The following is a 24,622-nucleotide window of genomic DNA, read 5'->3' on the forward strand; positions in this document are numbered from 1 at the left end:
TTTTTGTCAATTAAGTGACCTACATAATGCCCTGTCATCTTCAGATAGTTCAGTATATAAGAATATAAGAATATTCTTACTGGGGATGTTGTCTCCCAAATGAATATTTTTCCACAAACAGTATTTCTGTGACAGTTGTTTGTCTGCTTTACCCTCTAATTTACTTCTGCTGCATGAATTAATGTCTCCTAAAGTACCCTCCTTTCCAAGTAGGTTTCTTGTCTCATTGATATTAGAGATTCTACTTGCCTCTTGGGTCTCTTTTGTTTGCTTTCTTTCATCTGAAGATTTCTCTGAAGCCCTTGTCTTTTGACATGGTCAGTTTCTTTAGGCCCCTCAGCAGACCTTCCCACCTGCAACATAGAAATGCCTTAATTTGTCTGTTATTTCCTTGTGGTTAGATTGCTAGAGTAGCAGGGTGCATGTATGCTTCTCAGTCCCCATAGACATTGCCTGGTTAGGGTCCTCCATCCTCTGTGCTATTATTTATATCTAATAACCCAACAGGAAGGACAGAAAGACCACATGAATATTTTGCTTCTCCTCAATGTTTTTTCCTGGGCTTTTAGAAGCCTGTTGGGAGCACAGTCTTGCTTTTGTAGCTGTAGCTCCTTCTCATTCATTGACCAGCTCTCCTCATTTCTGTCATGAAACAGACTATCTTTTCACATATTAAAGTTTCTTATGTATGAATGCTGACAAGATGCCTCGGTGGGTGAAGGAGCTTACTACCGAACCTGGTGAGCTTAACTTACTACAGTGAACTGGTTCCTGTGGGATATCTTCTAATCTCTACACGTGCATGCTGGTGAACACAGAAAAACATACACATGCACATTATAAACATGACAACAAATCATAAACTCAGCAGAGACTAACTCATAAATACTTACTTTTGATAGTCTATATTTTATTTCATTGATTTTTGGTTTAAAGTGTACTGTGGTTGACTCTTGAAGCTGTGTGCTGCATCTCTGCATCCAGTCCTCCTGTTTGGATTTAACACGATGTTCTGAATCCTCTTTCTCTTTCCTGCCCCTGACCTGGAACTGTTCCACACTAGGCAGCCTGTATGGGGCAGTGAGTGCTAAGTGTCAGTACTGGTGAACCTCTGAGCAGATGAAGGGAAGGGCATGCCTGACACATTCCTGATCATGAGTATCTACTCACATGCACAGGTAGTGGGGAGCACTGCCCTTGTGTGGCTTTCTGATGCATCCTGGTTTGTTTTTGTTTTCTTCTTTTGCAAAGAGTTTTTTTCATGGTAAGAACTCTGAATTCAAGATCATACATGCTTTCATTAGTCTCTCAATAAAAATGAGTTCTTTGGGTTTTATTACCCTTTCTTTTCTTTCAGATTTTATATATATATATATATATATATGTGTGTGTGTGTGTGTGTGTGTGTGTGTGTGTGTGTGTGTGTGTGTGTGTGTATGACTTTAACATTCTTGCCAAAAGTCAAAACTTTACCAAATGTCTACTGAGAGAATTGTCATTACTTTCTTCTTAGAACTTGTTCCTTGGTTCTCCTAATCTCTTGTAAGTAGCTAACATTGTTTATCCTTCATTTTTGTTTTATTACTTCCCCTTTTACACTAAAAACACATTATAGACATTATGGCCAGTGGCTTGTGCTTGATAGTTGAGAGGTTTCCAGTGTTTCAGAGTTGCAGATGCTCCAGAAGTATGCACCTGTGTGCACATGTAGATGTTTGAATTGGGTGGAGAACTTGCACATACATGTTTAGAGATAGAGTTACTGCCTGTGGACGGTGTGTGTGGTTTTGATTGGTGCATCTTGCAGTGCCAGCGCTGAGAGAGCTCCTGTGGCTTCTGAGCCAGGACGGTCGTCTCCTTGTGCTCTTGCATGTTTGCCTCACAGGGTAGAAGACGAAATCTCCGTGTACTTTCAGTCTTCCTCTCTCTTATGGGTAAACGCGATCATTGGTTTAATTATTTGTTCATTTTTATGACTCAATTTTTACCTCTGTGTTTGGCACTTTTGAGATTTCTTAGAGAAATTCAGGCTGTTATGATACATTATCTGATGTATATGTTTTATTAATTTGTCAGTTACTGACTTGTAGTAGTGCCTGCGGCCATGCAGGAGACTGACTTGGAGACTCTCACTGTGCAGTCCTGGCTGTTTAGGTTCCTCGGCTCACATGGAGTAATACAGCAGCGGCATTTTGCCATGTCCACTGGGAGATAAGGAGCCATGTTTTCCAGAAGTTACTCCCTGGTCTCTCCCCTCCCCTGTGATTAAATGCTTTGAGAATGCTACACAATTCATTTCATAATTCCTTCACTTCTCCCATTCCTTCCAGGTCCCCTCCACTTCCCTACACGTCCAACTTTGTGTCCTCTTCTTTGGGGCAGTAGAGCCTAACTGTGCTGTTCATAAGCTCCTGGGTATGTGGCCTTTCAGTGGCTCATGGTCCGCTCCAGTGCCCATCATACTCGACTTTCCATTTCTCAGCTTTAAGTGTGTGTGTTACTTCAGTCATCTGAATCTGGTGACTAAAAGAGAGTCTGGCCTCTTTCTGATTTTTATTCTGGGTCTAGCGTGCAGAAGTGTGCTCTGTTCTTTAACCTTAGCCATGCCTAGTTTTTTCATGCTAGTCCAGGTTATCTTTTTCCCAACAAGCTTTACGTTTATTACACCACTCAGAGTGGTAAAAGGTTTTAAGAGTCAGAGGCAGTAGACAGCTGCAAGGTAACTGTTTTCCACATACAGCAGAATATATATGAACTAGCAGCAGTTGTTATAGCGTGCACAAGATATGCACAAAGTTAAGCCAGACAAAAAGCCCAACGAGTAGAGGAGCTCCAGACACGCAGTCCCTCCCACCCCCGCTGAGGGGCTATTGGCAATTGCTCACTTCAGGGAGAGGGGAATCCGTTCTCTTTAGGAGTGAGTGTCTGCCCTGGTACACTGACTGTTTCCTTGTTCTAGATTATATTTTATCCTTGAAATTTTGCTTGTTTTTGTTTGGGGTTTCTTTCTTAAAATGCTTGTTTTCCTGAATATCTTCAATCTCTATTTAAAACTTTCTCAAGGGTTTAGTGCAGTTTTATGAGATGAACCACCATTCAAGACAAATTGACTTTTCAAAAGTAAATTGATATGACGAGTAATGAATAATCCTCAAATGTTCATTTCCAAAAGATTTACATCAGAACTGCAGTTACAAATATAGAATGAACTTTTTGTTTCTATTTTTCTTGGTCTAGAATTGCAGAATCTGTATAGAATGTGGCACACGATCTAGTGCTCAGTGGCACCACAACTGTCTGATATGCGACACTTGTAATCAGCAGCAAGATAATTTATGTCCTTTTTGTGGGAAGTGCTACCATCCAGAATTGCAGAAAGACATGCTCCACTGTAATATGTGTAAGAGGTGAGACGTCATAGCTGCTCCATTTCACTGCTTTATGGATTCTTTGGTTCTTGTCAACATTTGCTCTGCTGTGGTGTTGAGCCTCTAGCCCTTTTGTCATTCACACAGACCCTTTTCAAGAGCGTTGTAGGTGGAGCTGATTGGATTGTGCCTTTTTTGTGGGGGGCGGTGGGGGAGCTAGAGATTCACTATGGCTTAGATCTTGCTGTGTAGACCAAGCTGGCCTCAGACTCTCAGAGTTCTTCCATCGTCTGCATCTCAAGTGTTGGGATTAAAGGCATGCTTTACAACACTCAGAAAAATATGTCAATGTTACTATAATTATGTCCATACATATCGTCTTCTTTTTGAAACTTTTTGGCTGTTTCTAATCCACAGAACCATCTTTTTCTTATCTTTAATCTCATCTTAACCATTCTCTTTTTTTAAGCAATTGACTTCACCCCTCCCTAGGTAGTAATTTGGCTTTAAATTAGAGGCTTTTATTTAAATATACTTATCACTGCAGATGGGTTCACTTAGAATGTGACAAACCAACTGATCAGGAATTGGATTCTCAGCTCAAAGAAGAATACATCTGCATGTACTGTAAACACTTAGGAGCTGAGATAGATCCCTTACATCCAGGGAATGAAGTGGAGATGCCTGAACTTCTACCCACAGGTAAAAAGTGTGTGCGTGTGTGCGTGTGTGCGTGTGTGCGTGTGTGCGTGTGTGCGTGTGTGCGTGTGTGCGTGTGTGCGTGTGTGCGTGTGTGCGTGTGTGCGTGTGTGTGTTTAAAGCAGTATGTTTATTATTACATTTTACTTCATTTATGACAAAAGTTTTTGTATCAAACCTCATTGTATTTTTAATTTCACAAAACTCTCTCTCCTCTTTTGTTTTTTGTATTTGAAACAGTCTCACTGTGTGGTCCATGTTAATCTTGACCTCATTAACCTCCAGTGTTAGCATCCACATGTTTGGATCATAAATTGGTACTACCACAGCTTCAGGTGTAATCACCACACCGAAAACCTGTGAAGCTTGTTTTAAATATTCACAAACTCAAACTTGTAATGCTTTATAATGTCACATTTTTAAAACATAAATATGCTTCTGATTAACAAGGTAAAATCTGAAGAAAAACTGTGCATTGCTGGTGATAATTTGTCATTAAAATAAGAGCACAGTTTTTGGTTTCAAAAGCAAAAAACCTACTCTGAGGTGAAAAGAATTGATCATTTTCTGCTCAGATGATTCCAGTGGAATGGAAATTGAAGGCACTGAAGATGAAGTGGTGTTTCTGGAGCAGACAGTTAATGAAGATGTCAGTGGTCACCAGTCCCCTCCTGGAATTGTTCCAGATGGTAAGACTATAGAACGTTGAAGAAAATAGGTAGTATGTTAACTTCTTCTTGGAAATTGTTTAAAGAGGGGCCTTTAAGGCCTGGCAGTGTGGCTCAGTAGTAGAAAGGACACTCAGGAAAAATCATCTTTGGCATAGCTATATTTATAGTTCAGGTGTAATCTAGTCTTGTTGATAAATATGTACTTTGTTTGGGGATCAAGTAATTGTCATTAAAAAGCAGTCCATTGTATTCTTATAATTGTGAACTAAATTTATTGCAGATTATGAGATATTTCTTGCAGAGATAATGGAAATTTTATCATATCAAGTTACCTCCATATTGCTATTGAGATGTTCCAATAAGTTTTTGCAGTATTGATAATAGCTTTACTGAACTTGCATAATTAGGAAAATTTCATATTCATGGAAATTGCTTATTAAACTATGAGCTGTTCTAAACTTTTCTTTTTGTAGATGAAGCTTTATGTTAAGTTACATACTCTGAATGAATACATAGAGTTTTTCAAGATTTTAAATGTCCACATTTCATAACTCATTAAAATTAATGCTTTATACAGAGTTAGCTGGAGAAAATAAGTTATATTAGATCTGTAGTGCATGAACAAAGATCCCAATTGCATCTTTGTGTACAGTGACTAATATAATATCAACTTGTTTTGTGCTCATTTTGGAAAATGACATTTTATGGTAAAGCTCATATTCATTTACTATATAGACAGCAGCATTAGAGAGATGTTGACTTCTTATTTAAATGTTCCATACTATGTTATTTGTTGCTAGCAGTTCAAGTTTACACTGAAGAGCCCCAGAAAAGTGATCCACTAGAAAGCCCTGACACAGTTGGTCTCATTACTTCTGGTAAGATATATGTTCACATTGCCTCATTTAATTGGATTACAAGTTGCCAAGTAATTTTTTTCAACTAGAATGACAGTGAACATTTGTGGATTTGGACTTATGGTGGTTGCCCACGGTTACTGTAACAGATCTTTTACTTGACGTTTTTCTTTTATGCTCCTTCATAGCCTTTCATTATAGCAGGAATGAAAAGTGAGGGTTCGTGTTAGTATCAGACCATATATTTAAATCATTGATTTCAAAATAATAAATGAAGAATTTAGTGTCTTCATTGATACAGCTTCAATGGCACTTTAAATAAATGTCTGTTTTTCGAAAGTTCTATGTGGTAGAGACACTTGAGCCTCATGCCAATTGAGACTTCTAACATTTCTCCTGTGTAAGACCAGGTTAAAGTTTGTTCATGTTTATTTGTGTTTTGAGACAGTTTACTCTGTAGCCTCGGCTGCTCTAGAGCTTACTATGTAGGCCACATTGACCTTGAACTCTTAAGAGATTTGTTTGTTTTTGTCTCCCAAGTGCAAGATTAAAGACATGTGACACCACAATCAGCTTTAGTGAATCAGCATTCTGATTTAAAGTTTACCACTCACACATACTTTAGTGTTTGACATATCAATAGAATAGTCAAGACTAGTTTTTAAGATAGTGGTAGTGAGGATAAACAAGGATTATCATCCAGGATGTGTCTTGTATAGGTTAGCATATGTGGGTAATAATCAAAGGAATCATCAGTGTGGCTAGAAAACCTATCAGAAGCCAGATGCAGTGTCACCACTGTGTCTGCATTATATCTTTATGTTCTAAAGTAGTTTCCCTTCTAAAAGTCTGCACTTAGTATCTATCACTGATTTTTCTTTTTAACTAGCTATAAAAAGTTTAACGTTACACACATAATTTTTAGTCTGAAGGTACTTAAATTATAAATGTGTTATAAGGGTATCATAGAAATATACTAGCAGTCGAATCTCTTGTTTTTGTTTTGTTTTTAACCAGACATTACTTACTTTAACACTTACTTACTTACTAAGTCATGTTTTTAAAAGGCCAACAATTTATTTTAAATCACAAATCATTTGGAATTTTTGCTTTAATTACTTAAAAAATTTTGTTTCTTGAGTATCTTCAAAGTTAATAGTTAATCCTGTTTATGGTTAGACATTTTGCAGTTTGCATGTGAGTTAATGTCAACCTTTTCTAAATTTTGTAGAATCATCTGAGAATAAAACCAATCCTGATTTGGCAAATGAGATTTCTCATGAAGTTGATACTGAAAAAACGGAAATGTTTTATAAAGAGGGGCTTGTTTGTGAGGAAGATCAAAGTGAGGACAGAATGGAAGTGACAGAAAACATTGAAGTCCTTCCACACCAAACCATTGTGCCGCAAGAGGAACTGCTGCCCTCCGAGGGCTCTGAGGTGGCACCTGAGGAGCCAAGCCCTTCAGAGTCAGCTGTGGAGCTTGCTGCACCAGAAGCCTTAGTGTCCCCACACAGTGAAAGTTCCTTATCTCATAAGGGACCGTTGGTGATAGAAAGAGTACAAGAAGAAATGGAACAGAAGGAAAATTCTGAATTCCCCACTGGGTGTGAGGATTTTGAAATGACTCTTGCTGTTGACGGTTGTGTCAAAGGTAGTTCATGCCAAGGAGACAAATCAGCTGAGTTACCAGCTGAGGAAGAGTCACCATTCTCATCAGGAACTGACCTGAACAAGGCGGACGTGTCTTCCTCCTCCACACTTCGTCCAGACTTGCCTTCATGCGACATGCTGCACGGTTACCCTTCAGCTTTCAACTCTGCTGCTGGAAGCGTCATGCCAACAACATACATCTCTGTCACTCCAAAAATTGGCATGGGTAAACCAGCTATTACCAAAAGAAAATTTTCTCCCGGTAGACCCCGGTCCAAACAGGTAGGGTGATGTTAACGATGACAGAAAAGACAGTTAACAGTCATTTAAAATGGGAAGGATAGATTTAGCTTTTGTTGAGAAGGCAGCTTTTCATCCACAGAACTCAGGTTTAATGAATGATTCTGTTTTGGGAAGTTATTTTTTAAAAAAAATTGCTCTTAACTGAGAATATAATTTATTAAACTCCAGGATATAAAATTATGATCTATTCGATTATAGTATCTATAGAAAACACTTTTAAAGATGTTTTTAGTTCCAAAGTAATCTTAGAATTTTCAAAACACAATGTAAGATTATGTATATAGTAATAACAATTTATTTCCCTGTAATATTATTTATTGTTGAGATATATATTATATTAACTGCACAAAATGGAAATTTTATGTTGAACAGTTTCTCATTTTGATGTGTGTTTTTGTATATAAATGCTAAGTCTTTTTTGTAAAATTACTTTTCAAGATAGGATTTATTTTAGTATTTTTTGATGAAACAGTCGTAAAATGTGCTGCTATTCTACAACATGTAAGGGGCACACCTCTTGCATGTGTTGGGTGGGCACTCTGACCTGAAAATGCACACTGTGTGCCTCCAGAGGTCTCCCCATGAGACTCAGGCCCCCTGTGGATTGGCCATCCTACTCTGATCCTTTCCAGTGCTGGGATCCTAAGCTACTTCTCTTTGTTTATCTTTGTCATTGTTCTTAAGTAACATAGATTCTATATTTTAGGTGTGAATTACAGTTTTTTCTAAGTAGATTAAAATGAGACTTGGGGACTGGAGAGATGGCTCAGTGGTTAAGAACACTGTCTGTTCTTCCCGAGGTCCTGAGTTCAAATCCCAGCAACCACAGCTCACAGGCATCTATAATGAGATCAGATGCCCTCTTCTGTTGTGTCTGAAGACAGCTTCAGTGTACTTAAATATAATAAATAAATAAATCTTGAAAATAAAGTGAGACTAAATACTAAAATTAAGCTTATAATGCTCAGAATTTTATATTATTCTACACAATGGCTGCTTTCTGATGTCAAACAGTAGGGATGAGTTTAGTTTGTAGTATTTGCTTGCAATTTTAAGTCTTATGATTTAAATTGCTTCCAGTAATTATTTGACTTTTCAATAGTGGTACTATATTAATATTAAACAATTAACTTCAGAGCTGTAAAGACACTATAAAGAAAAAACCTGTTTTAGTAGACTGATATGTCTCCTGAATAAATCTTATGTATTTTTTATTCTCTAAAGTTAAATTACACCAAAGGCAAAGGGACTAGCTCTTTGGGAAAGACATTTTCATTGAACTATAGTACTTCAAACAGTACTGTGTGTCTTTCTCTGTTGTGTATTTTAGGGCAGCGGGTGCCAGTGATCAAACTCAGGGCACCGTGCTCGGTGCATCACCGTGTGTGTGTGTGTGTGTGTGTGTGTGTGTGTGTGTGTGTGTGTGTGTGTCTGTGTGTCTGTGTGTCTGTGTGTCTGTGTGTCTGTGTCTGTGTCTGTGTCTGTGTCTGTCTGTCTGTCTGACTATCTGTCTCCCTTAAATGTGTTCTTTGACATTTGGCTTCTGCTATTCCATGAGGCTTTTTTTTTTTTTTTTTTTGTTCACAAACCACTTCCTTCCCCTCCCATCTTCTTGTTGTTTGTAAACGTTTGCTGTATTACTTACATAAAGTTAGTTATGTAGTTCTCTATCTCAACAAAAGTTAGAGAAAGAAATTTTAACTTCCCATTCACTTTTGGTTCCTATGGTTTTGCATCCTATTAAGCTACTGCATTATAAATGTTTTGGGATGAAGTCTTGCCCATGTTGACCTGTAACTCCTTATATTCCAACGTTAACCTCAAGATTGATGGGACTGCAGGTGTGAATCTCTACCCTAGGCTAAGTAAAACAGCCTCTAAGGCTCAACTTTAACGTTAGACTTGGAAGTGAAGTCTTGCATTAGAGTGGAGGCTTCACTTTCTTTTCCTCTGCTGCTTTCTTTGTTTGCTTGTTTTGTAATGTGTTGAGCAGAAACTATGGGGAAAGCTTTTTAAAAAGCAGTGGGAAGTAGGATGGAAAAAGGTTTTAATTGGTCAAATCCCCATTTTGTTTTCCTTTCAGCCTCTTTTTCCTGTTTCACAGTCCACAGCTCTTTCTTGTCTGGTTTTTCTTTTCTTTTTTTAAAGTTGCTCCTTTATTCAGAATCTTTCTATATAGCCATTGCTGTTCCTGAGCTTAAGATTGTCATCCTGTCCTGCCTCTGCTTCCTGAATACTGGGGTTGCAGGCATGTACCACCACTTGTCTGTTCTAGTATAAATTCTGAAATAACAGGAATCTTAAAAAGTGTATGTGTTGTGTGTATAAAGTGTATATGTTGCGTGTATAAAGTATGTGTTGCGTGTATACATATAAAGACCTTTGCAGTGCTGAGCTGAAGGTGTATGCAGAATCACCAAACCTTTTTGTTTCCTTGTTCTGGTTCTAAAGCTATTCCCTCAATCTTGACTAAGTGAGCCATAAGTGTATTCAGAAACTATTGAATAGTAAAGTGGGGGACTTTACTCTTAACAGTGCCTTCTTGATCACAATCAGGTCTACCTTCTTAATCTAAATTGAGCTTTATTGTCCTTTCTTTGAAGCAGGAGCTCATACTGCTTGGTCTGGAGTGCACTTTGTAGATCAGGCTGGCCTCCAACTCATAGATCCTTCTGCATCTACCTTCCCAGTATAGAATTCAAGGCTGTGCTACTGCCATGAAGTGACACCCTCTCTGGGTGTTCACTCCTTGAGACTCCTGACGACAGTGCTGACTCACTGTATTTTTTTCTCTTCTTTTGTTTTCTTCCCTTCCCTTTCTGGAGGAAAGGAGATACTTTAAAGCCTAGGTTGGCCTCAAACTTGGAGTAATCTTGTCTTACTTTTTTAGCCTCCTAAAGCTGGGATTAGATTTTTGACTTTACAGATGGTTGTGAGCCACCATGTGGTTGCTGGGAATTGAACTCATGACCTCTGGAAGAGCAGTCGGGTGCTCTTAACCACTGAGCCATCTCTCCAGCCCTAGATTTTTGACTTTAAATAGAAAGCTGGCTGTAACAGCCTCTCCACTTACCATTATAGTCCCCTTGTTTCTGTCCTGCAGCCCTGGGGCACCTACAGTATATACTTAATGTTTCCATACTGTGTAACCAGTTCAGTCTCTGTTGCACAATAGTCATAGATTAGATTTCAAAGCAGCCTGGCTCTACATAGCTCTTCTCAACTTTCAGTTTTTTGATGTTTTATATTAGGACTCTTGTTCTTAATTCTATTTGTAGATAGCTTACCATTGTATTGTGCATTAGCATCTTTTGGAGGTATGGAAATCCATGATTTGAGACAACTGGATGAGCTTAAGTGTGTTTGAAAGTACAATGCAATGTTTATTGATGAATTATTACATGCCCACAAGCACACAAAAATATAAGGAAGAGAAAAATAGTCCTTAGCAGTTGTTGACACAATAGAGAACAAAAATAGAGGAAACCCTATAACTTGTCCTTGTGCTTACAGTGCAGACCAGGTAACCGCAGTAGATGCCAATAGGCAGAGTTTAGTGGAGTGGGCAGCTAGCCTCTTCTGGTGCTTTATGTGCCTTTTTGTTCCTCAAAACTGGGACCTACAGGATGATGTACTGTTAATTTTGACAATTAACAACAGTATTTCAGTTTTAAGTTCTAAAAGATATATTAGGTATTTTTCCTTGTCAAAATATATATATGTAACCATGATTTTTCTTTTTGCCTTTTAAAATTGAATATAATCTTTATTCTTGTACCCTATATTAATACACCTATTAAAATTCATTAGGCAACTATCAAGCTTTTATTATATAAATTCTTCATAGCAGCCAAGTAGTTTCCTTATTCCTTAATGACATCCAGATTTTCTTGCTTTCGAAAGCTCTTTAAGTTGTTCATCCATGTTATATGAAATGTAAATACTTTTTGAAACGGGATACAATTTTGGCATCAAAGCTAACCTAAATTATGATGAATAAAACATAATCAGAAAATTCTTATTTCTGAAAAAAATTTAACACTATTTTTATCTTAGAGTGTTACTTTTTATGGTAATTTGTAGTATATATTTCACATTAAAAGATCAAAAGGAACTTGAGGTGTGCATTAAGGAACTATCCTTAGTGAAAGGCAGTGGGAGTAGTGAGGACTTGGCTGAGTCACAGCTTGCCTCTACTTCTCTACTACTAGATAGAATGACAGGGTGCAGAGCCTTTCAGTGATGCAGTTAGAGAAGCCTACAGATCCAGTGAGGAAGACTGGCTCACTCATGGTGCTGGGGGAAGGCCTTCTGACAAGGACATACCCAAGGTCTTACCTGAAGGGTTAGAAGCAATCATCAGTTTTTAAAAGACTGGAAGGAGGGAGTGACTGTGTCAGTCGAGCCCAGAATGTTCATAGTACAGTATGTTAGACGGGCACTAAGGAAGCCAGGGCAGAAAGAATGCACAGATGGGGAAAACAAATATGGTGTTGGCAGAAGGAAACAGCTAGGTTTGCCTTTTAAGTGAATTGAAGCACAATCAGAGGGTTCCTTATTAGGCGAGATTTATATTTCTTAGAATGACTCTAGCTGCTGAATGAAAGTCTTGAGGAGACTCTAAAGGGGTGGAAGGAAGTAGAGATACCTGACTGTTAGAGCAGGTGGCATACAAGACAATGGCAGGCAGGACTTGGATACTGGCAGTGGAAGTGCTGATGGGGGTGTAATGGCTAGAGACACATGAGATAATTCTGAGTTAGGTGATGATTTGAGTGGGGAAGGGTTGATAGAAAACAGATCAGAAGGGCAGAGACCAGAGGACTAGATGCCACCATAAAAAAGAAAAAGTTTAGCAAACAAACTAACTGTGGGAGAGATTTTAGATGTGTGTTAGTTACTTTTCTATTGTTTTGAGAAGGCACATGACCAAGGCAATTTATAGAAGAAAGGCTTTTAAGTCTCAGTGGGTTAGAATCCCTGAACCTCATAGTTGGGAACATGAGAGCAGTCAGGCAGGCATGGCACTGAGGTAGTAGCTCACATCTTAATCCACAAGCTGAGTCAGAGAGAGCATACTGGGAATGGTGCAGATCTTTTGAAAACCCAAACCCCAGGGACACTCCTCCTCCAGTGGCATACCTCCTTCTCCAAGGTCATTTTTCCTAGTCCTTCCCAAGCACTTTAGCCAACTGGATACCATGTGCTCAGACATAAGTCTCTGGGCCTGCAGGAGCCATTCTCATGTAAACTTCCATAGAGGGTGGGTTTGTTTGTTTGTTTGTTTTTAATAAGGTGGATGTATTAAGGAGGTGGAAAAAAATTAAATACTGCCTTGGAGATGTTAGAAAGAATTAGAAGTAGAAACTGACTGTAGAACTGTTTCCAATATGACATTTCAAACTTTCACTCTAAGTACTGTTTAGGATTTGTGCTCAGCTCTTAGGAAGTCTGAGCGCTTTAGTAGTCAATGAGTACAGCTTGCATAGGAAATGGAGAGAAATAATCATGGAGGGAGGTGTGCTATCACCGCCAGATTAGTAGAACTGTCTTGAAACTAGAGAATGAACTTTGGGCAACAGGTAGGTTACTATGGCCCCTTGACTAATGCAGGGATGGAGGCGCAGACACAGATGCTATGGGAAGGGCTGTAGTGAGCAGCAGTGGTGGGCTGGGATGTGCTGAGAAGTTAATTCCTTGTTAACTGAGCTGGGTAAAGTGTGCTTAGTCAGGGAGGAGATGGCAACGTCAGACATGCAAGACAGTAAAACACCAAGTGGCTGGCGACCGGTGCCTGGCCTTGCACAAGTGGCTGCTTAGTTTGAGTTAGAAGTACCATTAGTTTTTCTTTGTGTTTCTTTTTTTTATTCTCTCTCTAAACTTCATTAACTGTCTCTTCATTGCAAATTGGTGGTCATGCTCTTATTTTTGGTTATTTAAATTGCTGATTGCATTTTTGTTATTACTGGTATTCTTAATAGTTTGATTCCAGAAACATGGTAAGTACAATATTCTTGTTTTAAGATTTTGTCATTTAATTGGTAAAAATAATCATACGAATACTTAAATTGCCATATTTAAAAAAACAGGGTCTTTGTTTGACATTTCTCCTGTTGAAAACCCTTACCTTGGTGGAGTAGACATTGTTCTCGCTCTCCAGTAGCTTCATCAGATTAGCTGAGATTGCTCAGTTTGCTTACTTGGAAGTGAAATGCTTCATTTCATTTTAACCAATGAGACACTGGTTCTTGTATATCAGGTCCTGTAGTCATTTTAATTTGCAAATTTAGGACAATTTGCTTTAATAGATCTCTTAACTATTCAAATTAATTCCTTGGGTATACTTACTCTTAAGGTGTCATTCCCATCAATAAAAATCATCTGACGTGCACACACTCATCTGAGCATGTATTTAAGCCTGCTGGTTGAGTGTTTACACTAATGCATATAACACTGTCTAAGGTTGTCCCTTTCCCTGCTTTAGTGTAGACATACTTGTTAGATCAGTCCAATCCCTGAATGGTTTCTTCTAGTGTTAATTCCTAGACTGACTGACTTTTACGTTGATTTTTGTACTGTAATTATAGTTCATGAATCATGCTATATAAACCTTGATTTTTATTTTACTTTACTGTATGATATTTGTACTTGAATATTCTATATAAATTATACCTGCAAACCTTTGAGTTAAAGTCACTTTAGGTGATAAGTTTATCTTCCCAAACTTAAAGCAATTTGTCCTAATTTTCCATACGTTTGCATTTGCTTTTGCTTCTCTAAAGTTCCTTAGTTGCTGCTTTGGTCTTTTATGTTGCTGAGTTTTATACATCTATTTTCTCACCTGCCATATCCTAGGGGGCTTGGAGTAACCATAATACAGTGAGCCCACCCTCCTGGTCCCCAGACATTGCAGAAGGCCGGGAAATTTTTAAACCCAGGCAGCTTTCTGGCAGTGCCATTTGGAGCATCAAAGTGGTAAATAAAATTGCATTTACATTCATGTATCATTTCTTTCTGGTTTGTTTTGTTCAATTGGATGTTAAGCATTAAACCTTTGTTTTCTAGATTTAGCTTCCAGGGCCACTTTTTTAATCTCAAAAATTGCCTTATAATATTTTTCACTTTAAGACTTCAATGAGGAAAGAAATTAAATTGTATTATTTAAAGATTAATGCCTCTTTGAATAACTTTCTTTTGTTGTTTTAAGTATTTCTTTGAAGGGGAATTCTTGTCACATAGAACAAGCTGTAATTTGAGACTTGCTCATTTTTGATATCAATTCCAGACAGAGGAACTGCACTCAGTGTCAGGAAGCTTCACCTCGTGTCACACCCGGGTCATTCCCATGATAAAGAGCTGATGATGCTCTCTCAGCTCTTGATGTTAAGTAGTGTGATATCATTTGAAGCAGAAAAAGTTCAAAAAATAACCATCTCAAAAGTCAAGATACTGTATTGACTAAAGAAGGTGATTTCCCCTATCCTTGCCATTTAACTGTTTCTAGAAGGAGCTGTTTAGGTTAGACAGTGAGATTCCGGAGACTTGGAGAGCACATTTCCTTAATTTCTATTAAAACTGGATGGGCACATCCATGAATCATCCAAGGCAATGTGGCATAATTTTAGTTAATTCATTTTAATTTGTTGATTAATTAGATTATGTAGCCTAGTCTGGACTTGAATTCCATTCAAATCCTTGTGCCTGAGACTCCCAAGTGCTGGGATTACAGCCATTTGTCACCATACCATATTTAAGAGGACAAACCATGATTTTTAAAAATGCTTTTGTAGCAAGTGCGGCCAATTTTCACTTGATTTTAGTTGTACCAATGGGTGTTAGGGGAAATGAACTGGGAGATCAGTGTCATCCTAATTTTTAATTTACTCTTCCTGCCATAAGCCACCCTTTCATTCCTATTGAAAACAGCTTGTCTGGTGCAGTCCTACCTTGTCTATCCTTTGTTAAGAGCCAAGGCCTCTCAAGGGGCCTAAAGAACAGGGTGAGAGTACCTGGAAGCTTGGAGCAGGAAAGGGTTTGTACTGAAGGGGACAGCACATGTCCCTTCCCTTTGTCCCTCTGATGTCTCAGTCTCCTAACGTAAACATAGTGCTTTGACCCTGAGCCTGTTCTGCTCGGTAGGAAATGGGTTCAGTTTAGGAAGTAGATGAAGGCCACCAGGCAAAAATGTGGCATACTTTTTCATCTAAGGAACAAAGAAAAAAAAATTTCCCTGACTTCTTCTAAGTCAGTTTTTAAGATGCTTCTAAGGTGCAAGTTTTTTCCAGCCAGTAATACATAATTCTGAATGTGACCAAGGTTGGGTCAGGGTTCTAATGTTGGTTGTTGCCGACAGCTTAAGACCTCAGGGAATTTAACATCTTTTCCTTAAGGACTTTTTTTTCTCATGCTAGTGAAGATAGTGAACATTATTTTTAAGGTTCATTATTTTGCCTTTGTGCCCATTTTATTAAGATCTTTAAGATTTTAAATACTGTGTTAAAATGAGTTAGATAATGTTCAATTCATATGAGATCTATTGAATAATAAAGGATACTGATTATATTTTCATGATATGAAGAACAGCACTTTACAGTAGCAAAAAGAAACTTTGCTGCCTTGTAATATTTTAGAATAGTGACTAAAAACCAAGGATGTGGGCCATGTGCTAGCTGAGTGACCTTGGAGTAGTCACTGACACTTTTTACCCTAAAGTGGAGACACCTAAGGTTTGTTGAGGGGAAATATTGCTCAGGTCAGTGCACACTAATGCCTGGTAGCTGTTTCCCTCGTCTCCGAGAAGATAGTTTTTCTTGATAGCTACACCTACTTTGTACTGAAGAGAGTCTGTGTGTGTTAATGTCTGTATAAGGATAGTGACTCCAGACACCTAGAGTAGACATGAAAGGGAGTCAGAAATAGTGCTGAGGCGTGCTTGGTAGGAAGCACTCAGCATGACAGAGGGAGCACTGATTGATTCTAAAGCTTTAAGTTGTTTTATTTTTATTTTTAAGTTATGGGTACAAATATAGAAGATAGAAGTAGTCTGGTCTATTAGTATGTATCATCTAATTCTATAAAAAGATAAATATTTGTGTAACGTTTAATACAGTGTTTTATTTCACTGACATCTGGATTTAAAATTCTCTTGGGCTTTTATGAAATGTTAACTTGTCTGTTATGCTATGCAGGGCCGAGGGTCTGGATTTCCGGGGAAGCGGAGGCCTCGTGGTGCTGGGCTGTCAGGGCGAGGCGGCAGAGGCAGATCTAAACTAAAAAGTGGACTCGGAGCTGTTGTGTTACCTGGGGTGAGAGTCTGTTCTTCTTATTCCCATAGCAACCGGTGGTGATTGATGCTCTCATTTACAACAAGTTGTTTCCACCCTAAGATCCCAGGGGTAGTCTCATCCCTTCACACTTTACTGTCTGTGCTAGATAAAAGTTGCTTTATTTTGGAAGTCTGTCCAGGTCTTTTGTCTTCTGATTTATTATCCTTCTTTTTTCCTTTCTTCTTTGACATCTTTTTATGCCAACCCTTACAAGGATGAATTTTTAGTGTATTTTCCTTTTAATTAAAAATATACTGTTACTGAATTTTTTTTTAAAGCTGTATTTATTTCGTTTCATATATATATGAGTATTTTTCTTTTTGTATGTGCACCATGTGTGTGCCTGGTACTCTGGAAGTTCAGAATTAAGACATCTTATGGAACTGGAGTTAAAACTTGTTGTGAGCCATTTGACATGACTGCTGAGAATTGGACCTGTCCTCTGCAAGAATAATGTAATATATACTCTTGTATGCTGAGCCACCATTTGTTCAGCCCCCGTTTTTTGTTTTTTGTTTTTATTTTATTAAATTTGCTTTATTATAAGACCTATAAAAAAAACTGAAAAATGTTGTAGATGAGTACAGATTTCAGCCGTGGCCAAGATTTTATGACTATTTTGGATTGAGAAGTACTGGTCGACGAGGTTTCCTTTAAATATGCGTTGAAAGATGAATGTGATTGGCTGTGCTTTTGCAGTATACACCCAACGTTCAGGAGGCAGAGGCAGACAGATCTCGGGGGTTCAGAGCTGGCCTCATCTACACAGAGAGTTCCAGCACAGCCAAAGCTGGAGAAAGCAGAGAAACAGCAAGAGAAGAAAAACATTTTTTATAAATGTTGACAAATATTTTATTAGAACCTTTATTATTTAACTGAAATTCTGGTTTTTTTTTTTTGTTTTTTGTTTTGTTTTGTTTTGTTTCTAAAATGCAATGTTAAGTTCAAAAAGCACAAAAATCACCCAGTTTTACTACTAACCAGAAACAAGAAAACTGGGATTCTGGTCCTTTGTGTTTTATATGAAGTAAATTGAAAGCTGATTTATTTCTGGGCATTGTGGCTCATACCTTTAATGATAGTACCTGAGAGACCTCAAGCATGTGAATTTCTGGTCTACTAGATTTTTCAAAGTGAGTTCCAGGCTAGCAGGGACTACAGAGTAGGATCCTGTCTCAAAACAGTCAGACTCAGAATAGACTTACTGAGACAAAATTGGTATAGGTACAGAGATTTGTTACATATTCATGCACACTTTAATAAGCCCTCGAAACCACATTACAATTAAGGTAGTGAAGACATTCAGTTAAGGTAACTGAAGACATTCAGTTCTTCCAGCCTTCCCAGGATTCTCTGAAGTCCTTTGGTTCCCAGCTTCTCTTCTAGCCCTTCTCTTCAAGCATGTCTGCTCTGAGTTTCTTGTGGAACATGCCTATAGTCTTAACACTTGGGACTGATACAAATGATACCAGTTCATATGTTTAAATGCTTCAGAGGTCATGCCTCAAGGTTAAATACTAGGTTGGTTAATGGTTTCCCCTGTAGCTGTAGTCATCAGGAGTTGTTATGACTTTAAATTGCTGTTAATTGTGCCAAGACCTGACATCACATTACTACTGTTGCTTAAGTCTCATTTAAATCGAAAATGTTACCCTTATATATTAGTAGCTAATTTTAGCCATTTGTCAATAAAATTATTTTATTATTTATGTTCTGACCTTGACTATAACATGTTCAGTGTTCTAGTTTTTATAAGGGAAGAGGATCATATTTTAGAGTTTTTGTATTGGGCTCCAGGTTCCTTTTTACTGCATCTAAGTCAGAGCTTTTGTGTGGGCCCGGTGTCAGCTGATGCCTAGTTGGTTTGGTGAAACATACATAATCAAGGTCAGAAATGACCACTCCTGATTGGTAATTATTCTGCTAACACTGATATTTCGATAACTAATGATAATAATATTCTAAAGTAGTGCCATTTAATAGCAGTGAGTAGGAACCACATATGCAATTTAAAACTCTGACTACATTTAAAAAGTTACAGTGAACTAAGAAAGTTAATTTTAGTGTGCCTTATGATTCCTATATTTGAATCATTACCATTTCCCCATGTAATACATACAAGTTTGATAACCAGCTATTTTTATATTCTTCTGAGTCTGGTACTGAGTCTTTGATGACTCCTATGTGTATCATAGTATATCCTGGTTTCAACTGATCACATTGCTGTTCTCAAGTGGCACTAAAAGGGATATGCAGATATTTACATATGCTATAATTTTACAACTTTTTTTTTCTGGATAATTAAGTATTACGATAGACAGACTTTAGGGTTCTCATTTGTCCTTATCTGTGGCACTTGTACATCTAAAGTAATCACTGTGTGAATTAAAAAACTTATCATAACTTATAATTTTTGGAGATAGGGACTTGCTACATAGCCAGACTAGCCTCAAACTTACCAGCCTCCTGCCTCAGGTTTCTTAGAGCAAAGATTATACGTGACACAACCATGCTTGACTATGAGTGAAAGTATTTCTCAATTAATGTTATGTAGAATTGTTAGTTTGGACATGGACAAAATTGTGTTTGTGTAGAATTTTCAGTTAAGTTACTGCTTAACCAAAGTAAATACTACGAATGAGTAACACAGTTTGATGTTTGGTGTTTCTGCTTTTTGTAGGTGTCTGCTGCAGATATTTCATCAAATAAAGATGAAGAAGAAAACTCTATGCACAATACAGTTGTTTTATTTTCTAGTAGTGACAAGTTCACTTTGCATCAGGTTTGAACTTAACCTTCCATTTTTTAATTCTCCATTTTCATCTCCCATCTGCTTAGATATCATCCCATTAGGCTGTATTACTATGTTAATTAAGAATATATTTTTAAATTCTGTGTAATCTTAGCATTATCTGCAATTTAAAATAGCTTTACATGTTATTAATTTTCAGGATATGTGTGTAGTTTGTGGCAGTTTCGGCCAAGGAGAAGAAGGAAGATTACTTGCCTGTTCACAGTGTGGTCAGTGTTACCATCCATATTGTGTCAGTATTAAGGTAAATGAGTTAACAAAGTATTTTTAATAATTTATTCAGTTTATGTGCATGTGTGTCTTTGAGTGTCCCTGTGTGTCCCTGTACGTGTGTGCGCGCGCGCAAGTGTGTGTGTGTGTGTGTGTGTGTGTGTGTGTGTGTGTGTGTGTGTGTGTGTGTCCGTCCATCCATACATGCATGCATGTGGATGTCTGGAAGTCAGAGGGTAATTGCAGGAGTTGGTTCTCTTCTAGCATTTATGTGGATCTTGGGGATCACCTTAGGTCACCAGGCTTGGTACCAAGGACCTTTAGCCTTCAAGCCATATCCCCAGTCCCAGCAAAGGCATTTTAAATTTTTATTTTGTTTTAGCAGTAATACAGTTTGTCTCAGTTCTTAAAACTAATTATCTGTTATATATAATATGACAATATTTAAATCAAGCGTTTGCTGCTATTATGTTTATGTAGCAGTATTTAGTACTTTAAATACTATTTTTAACTGTTTGTTTCCTGAATAATTGATTTATGCAATGTATCCTGTCATTGTATTGAAAAGGCATTAAAATGTAGATATTTACTCTTAGAACAATTTATCCCATGACTGTTCACTCAGAGGTTGTCCGTTTACTTCCTCTGTTCTTCCTTGACCACAGAACAGTCAGTGGCTGTATTCATTCATTTGTATGACTGTCCATGTCTAGCCTACATTTAGATTGCTCATCTCTTCCTCACAAGCATTTTCTCCTTACATCTAAAAAACAAAGCAAGTACTATTTTTAATACAAAATGAAAACATTTAAATCCTAAATTTATTTAACGCTAGTTTTAAAAAAGTCATACATGCATAAAATAAATTATTTCTTCACTGTGTTGAGATTTGACTCCGTAAACCTATTGAAGCATATTAGATATGATTCCCTTCAAGATGTGATTAGTAAACTCTATGAACTCAGTGATTTTTAATATAACCATCTCTCTTGACTACTATGGTAGCAGTTTTTTGGAGGAAAATTAAGATTTAGAGACATCAGCCAGAACTTCTGTGGATTTCTTTTAATTTTCATCTAAACTAATTGAAGTTATATATTAAGAATATAAAGTGGGGGCTGGAGAGATGGCTCAGTGGTTAAGAGCACTGACTGCTCTTCTAGAGGTCCTGAGTTCAGTTCCCAGCAACCACAAATGGTTCACAGCCATCTATAATGTGAACCACTTTCAATGCTTGTGTTGTTGTTCAGGTGGGCTCCTAAATGTGTGCAGATGAGCCTGTCCCAGTGAGTGTTTGAGCATAGTGATGTTTACCTGCTCCTTATCTTCATGTGTGTATATAACACAGGGTAATTCATGCAGTGTCCTAGTAAAGCAAAAGTGATTTCTAAGTTCAATACATAAAGCAGTCACATGGATTTCGTTTTCTTTTTCCAGATCACTAAAGTGGTTCTTAGCAAAGGTTGGAGATGTCTTGAGTGCACTGTGTGTGAGGCCTGTGGGAAGGCAACTGACCCTGGAAGACTCTTGCTGTGTGATGACTGTGACATAAGCTATCATACCTACTGCCTAGACCCTCCATTGCAGACAGTTCCCAAAGGAGGCTGGAAATGCAAATGGTACCCTAGCTCTCATGTTACTTTGTCAGTCTTTCAAATTCTAAACTTCTGCTCTCATTCCGCTCTTGTTGCTTCCCCAATTTTTACACTTTAACATGAAAATAAACTTGATACTTTTGTGGGGGCTTTGGATTTCAGGTGTGTTTGGTGCAGACACTGTGGAGCAACATCTGCAGGCTTGAGATGTGAATGGCAAAACAATTACACACAGTGTGCTCCGTGTGCCAGCCTGTCCTCCTGCCCAGTCTGCTGTCGGAACTACAGAGAAGAGGACCTCATTCTTCAGTGTAGACAGTGTGATAGGTACTGGGCCCTGAATCTTTAGCTTTTTTCTCAAATGTAGTAAAAGAAATTAGAAAAGTCTTTTCCTTGATCATAAATTTAGGAAACAAAATTTTGCTTTCTAGATTTTTCTTTACTATAAAAATTTCAATTTTAGACCCTTCAGGTTTTCAACGGGGGGAGGGGGGGTCTTTTGATGGTTTATCAGTTTCTTAAAATTAGGTGCACAATTAGTACGTGCATATATGCATTTTCATGTGAGAATTTCTGAATCTTTTGGTAGATTCTAAAAATGCTCTCTCTACACTCTTCTTTCTCCTCACCATTTCCCCTCTAAAAGTCCAGATTCCGATGTTCCTAACTAGTATGTGTACCTTCAAAATGCAGACTGATTCCTTTGTTTTTTCTGTACTGTTAGCAGTTTAGCACTGAATGTACAGTGTTAGCTTTAATTCTTTGGTGGTTCAGAAACAAAACCGTGTTTCTGAATAAGGTAGTTTCTGTAGCACTAGCGACACATTTCTCTAAAGTAAGGTCCTCTTTACTTGACATGCAGCGTATCGGTTCCTAGTTAGATGCAGCAAGGTGGCCCACTTACCTACACACAATGCCATCTGTGGTCTTCTATATTCTTGCCTGACCTGACTTGCTTCATTGCTATCTTCGTCTTTCAGCTTTTGATCACTATTGGATATTGTCCTCCTAACAGCATGCTTGTGTTTTCTCCTTACTTAGTGTTTATTCTCATTCCTTTTTCTCGATCTCTCAGAACAAGGAAGGATCTTGTGGGTTAATAGTCATAGTTTTGGGAGAAGGGGGACATTTGAGACTTAGGGCTTTAGGTTTGCGGACTGTCAACTCCTGTTGTGATTTTAAAAAGAGTTCAGTTTCTAGCATGCTCACTTCTTTTAAATGTGTAAAAGTGTTTTGTTTTTTTTTAGGTGGATGCATGCAGTTTGTCAAAACTTAAATACTGAGGAGGAAGTGGAAAATGTAGCAGACATTGGTTTTGACTGTAGCATGTGCAGACCCTATATGCCTGTGTCAAATGGTAAGAGAGTAACATAGGCCATGAGGTCATGCTGCTCTGCATCTCCTTGACTTGAGAAATAGAAATTGTTTTGTACTTAATATACTTCCTATGCAAACTTTATTAAGATGGTTGTATATTGAAGAAGTGAGCATATGCAAATTAGATGTAAAATAAATTTATTCTCAAGGCTTAACCTCTTGGATTATTATACCCAGAAAATCCCCCATTCAGTCTCTGCTGGTGTTCTTCTCTATGCTCCTTGTTTTGTTCTTGTTTTGGAAGCTAAGCATAATAGTGGGCACCAGTAATTTCAGCGCTTGGAGAGGTTGAGACTGCAGGATTTTGAGGCTGACTTCTTTGTATTACATGGTGTATACCTGGCCAGGCCCAGCTACATAGTGAGACCTTGTCTTAAAAATCAGTTGAAAATTAATTCATGAAATAATGCCTTTGAAAAACTAAAAGCTGCCTTTGGGATTGGGATGGAGGACATGGGTATAGTATTTGATTGGCATATACAAGCTCCCCCCACCCCTTAAGAATTAATATCTTATAGTATTCACACACTTGTTGAATGATATGTGTATAGCCACTGAAATTTTAATCCTGTGCAAGTCTCTCTTTCTCAGACATTTCCTGATTGGTTCTTTTTCTGTTCAGTGCCTTCCTCAGACTGCTGCGACTCTTCTCTTGTGGCACAGATCGTCACAAAAGTAAAAGAGCTAGGTAAAATTGGAAATGACTTTTGAAAACACAAATATTTAATTCTTAAATAACTGACTCAATGCTTAAATGAAATTAAGTGAATTGTCTGATGTTAGTTTCAAGAATTAATGAATGATATGTTCATATTATCCCATTTTGATGAAACAGTATTCCTATAAATTTCCAAAAATAATCAGTGTAATAGCTCTTTGGATTAAGTGTTAGTATCATGCTTGCCTTTGCTTCAGCTGGTATTGTGTTTGCTTAGTTGTCAGTAAGGAGATAAAGAGAGATTGTTAATGTAACAACCCATTTAGTATTAATTAATATCTTGCAATTTTTTTTGTTCATAACTTGGAATGGTAAGATGGCATTTTTATGATAGATTTATCCTTTAACCAGTATTATATTTTGAAAATATTTCTGATATAAAACATTTGGATTATATTGAAATTGTTTTTATAAACAAGTTTTCACATTAAAGATATTGATAAATATCTTACTAGTATTTTAAGCTAGCATACATCATGGGTTTGAATACATGTACATCATTGTACTTAAGGATGCAGGTTTTTATAGTGTCTGCCACTTTTGGTAGGTGGTCACAGTGATACTGGTGTTGCAAATGGGCTTCTGAAGTACATTTGTTTCTCTTAAATTTTGGTCTTCACTAGAGAAACCTTATTACGTGAGTGGTTGGTAGCACCTGTAGCTCTAGGGTCTTCTTTCTACCATAAGCAACCATAAGTCATGGAAGCCGGGGATCTTCTTCCTACCATAAGTAACCATAAGTCATGGAAGCCGGGGGTCTTCTTCCTACCATAAGTAACCATAAGTCATGGAAGCTGGGGGTCTTTCAGAGAGCCCACCCTGTTTCTTTGTTAGCATACATTCTGCCTGTAGTCCTAAAAAGTTATCAGTGTTTTCATTGTTACTGAACATCTTCAGTTTGTGCATTTTGTGGGTAATTGCTGAGTAGATCTATAATTGTATCTTTTTGCCATGTAGATCTTAGAATATTAATAAACTTATCACTCAGGTTAAAATGAAAGCTTCAGTGTGTGTCCTTGGGTTTGTAATCTTA

The 24,622-nt window shown here is 37.7% G+C and overlaps 1 protein-coding gene across 33 annotated transcripts in view; it reads left to right on the top strand.

Annotated features, from left to right (window-relative positions):
• Kmt2c (lysine methyltransferase 2C) overlaps positions 1–24,622 on the top strand; it is a 402,268-nt gene that overhangs the window by 113,946 nt on the left and 263,700 nt on the right. For 26 of the 33 annotated variants that reach the window (XR_010065729.1, XR_005504105.2, XR_005504104.2 and 23 more), the window contains 13 exons: positions 3,238–3,407; positions 3,916–4,070; positions 4,643–4,756; positions 5,539–5,616; positions 6,827–7,530; positions 14,407–14,526; positions 16,740–16,856; positions 19,558–19,659; positions 19,829–19,933; positions 21,337–21,518; positions 21,657–21,821; positions 22,742–22,851; positions 23,494–23,559. Coding sequence is in view for 30 of the 33 variants with exons in the window: in XM_039108963.2 (XP_038964891.1) it covers positions 3,238–3,407; positions 3,916–4,070; positions 4,643–4,756; positions 5,539–5,616; positions 6,827–7,530; positions 14,407–14,526; positions 16,740–16,856; positions 19,558–19,659; positions 19,829–19,933; positions 21,337–21,518; positions 21,657–21,821; positions 22,742–22,851; positions 23,494–23,559 (2,188 nt within the window). In the remaining 3 variants the exon portion in view is untranslated. The remainder of the gene's footprint in view (positions 1–3,237; positions 3,408–3,915; positions 4,071–4,642; positions 4,757–5,538; positions 5,617–6,826; positions 7,531–14,406; positions 14,527–16,739; positions 16,857–19,557; positions 19,660–19,828; positions 19,934–21,336; positions 21,519–21,656; positions 21,822–22,741; positions 22,852–23,493; positions 23,560–24,622) is intronic. The other 7 variants (XM_039108967.2, XM_063286797.1, XM_063286801.1 and 4 more) reach the window with 3 other exon arrangements.

The sequence above is a fragment of the Rattus norvegicus genome, chromosome 4 (genome assembly GCF_036323735.1).
Source record: "Rattus norvegicus strain BN/NHsdMcwi chromosome 4, GRCr8, whole genome shotgun sequence".
In the NCBI taxonomy this organism is placed as follows: Eukaryota; Metazoa; Chordata; class Mammalia; order Rodentia; family Muridae; genus Rattus; species Rattus norvegicus.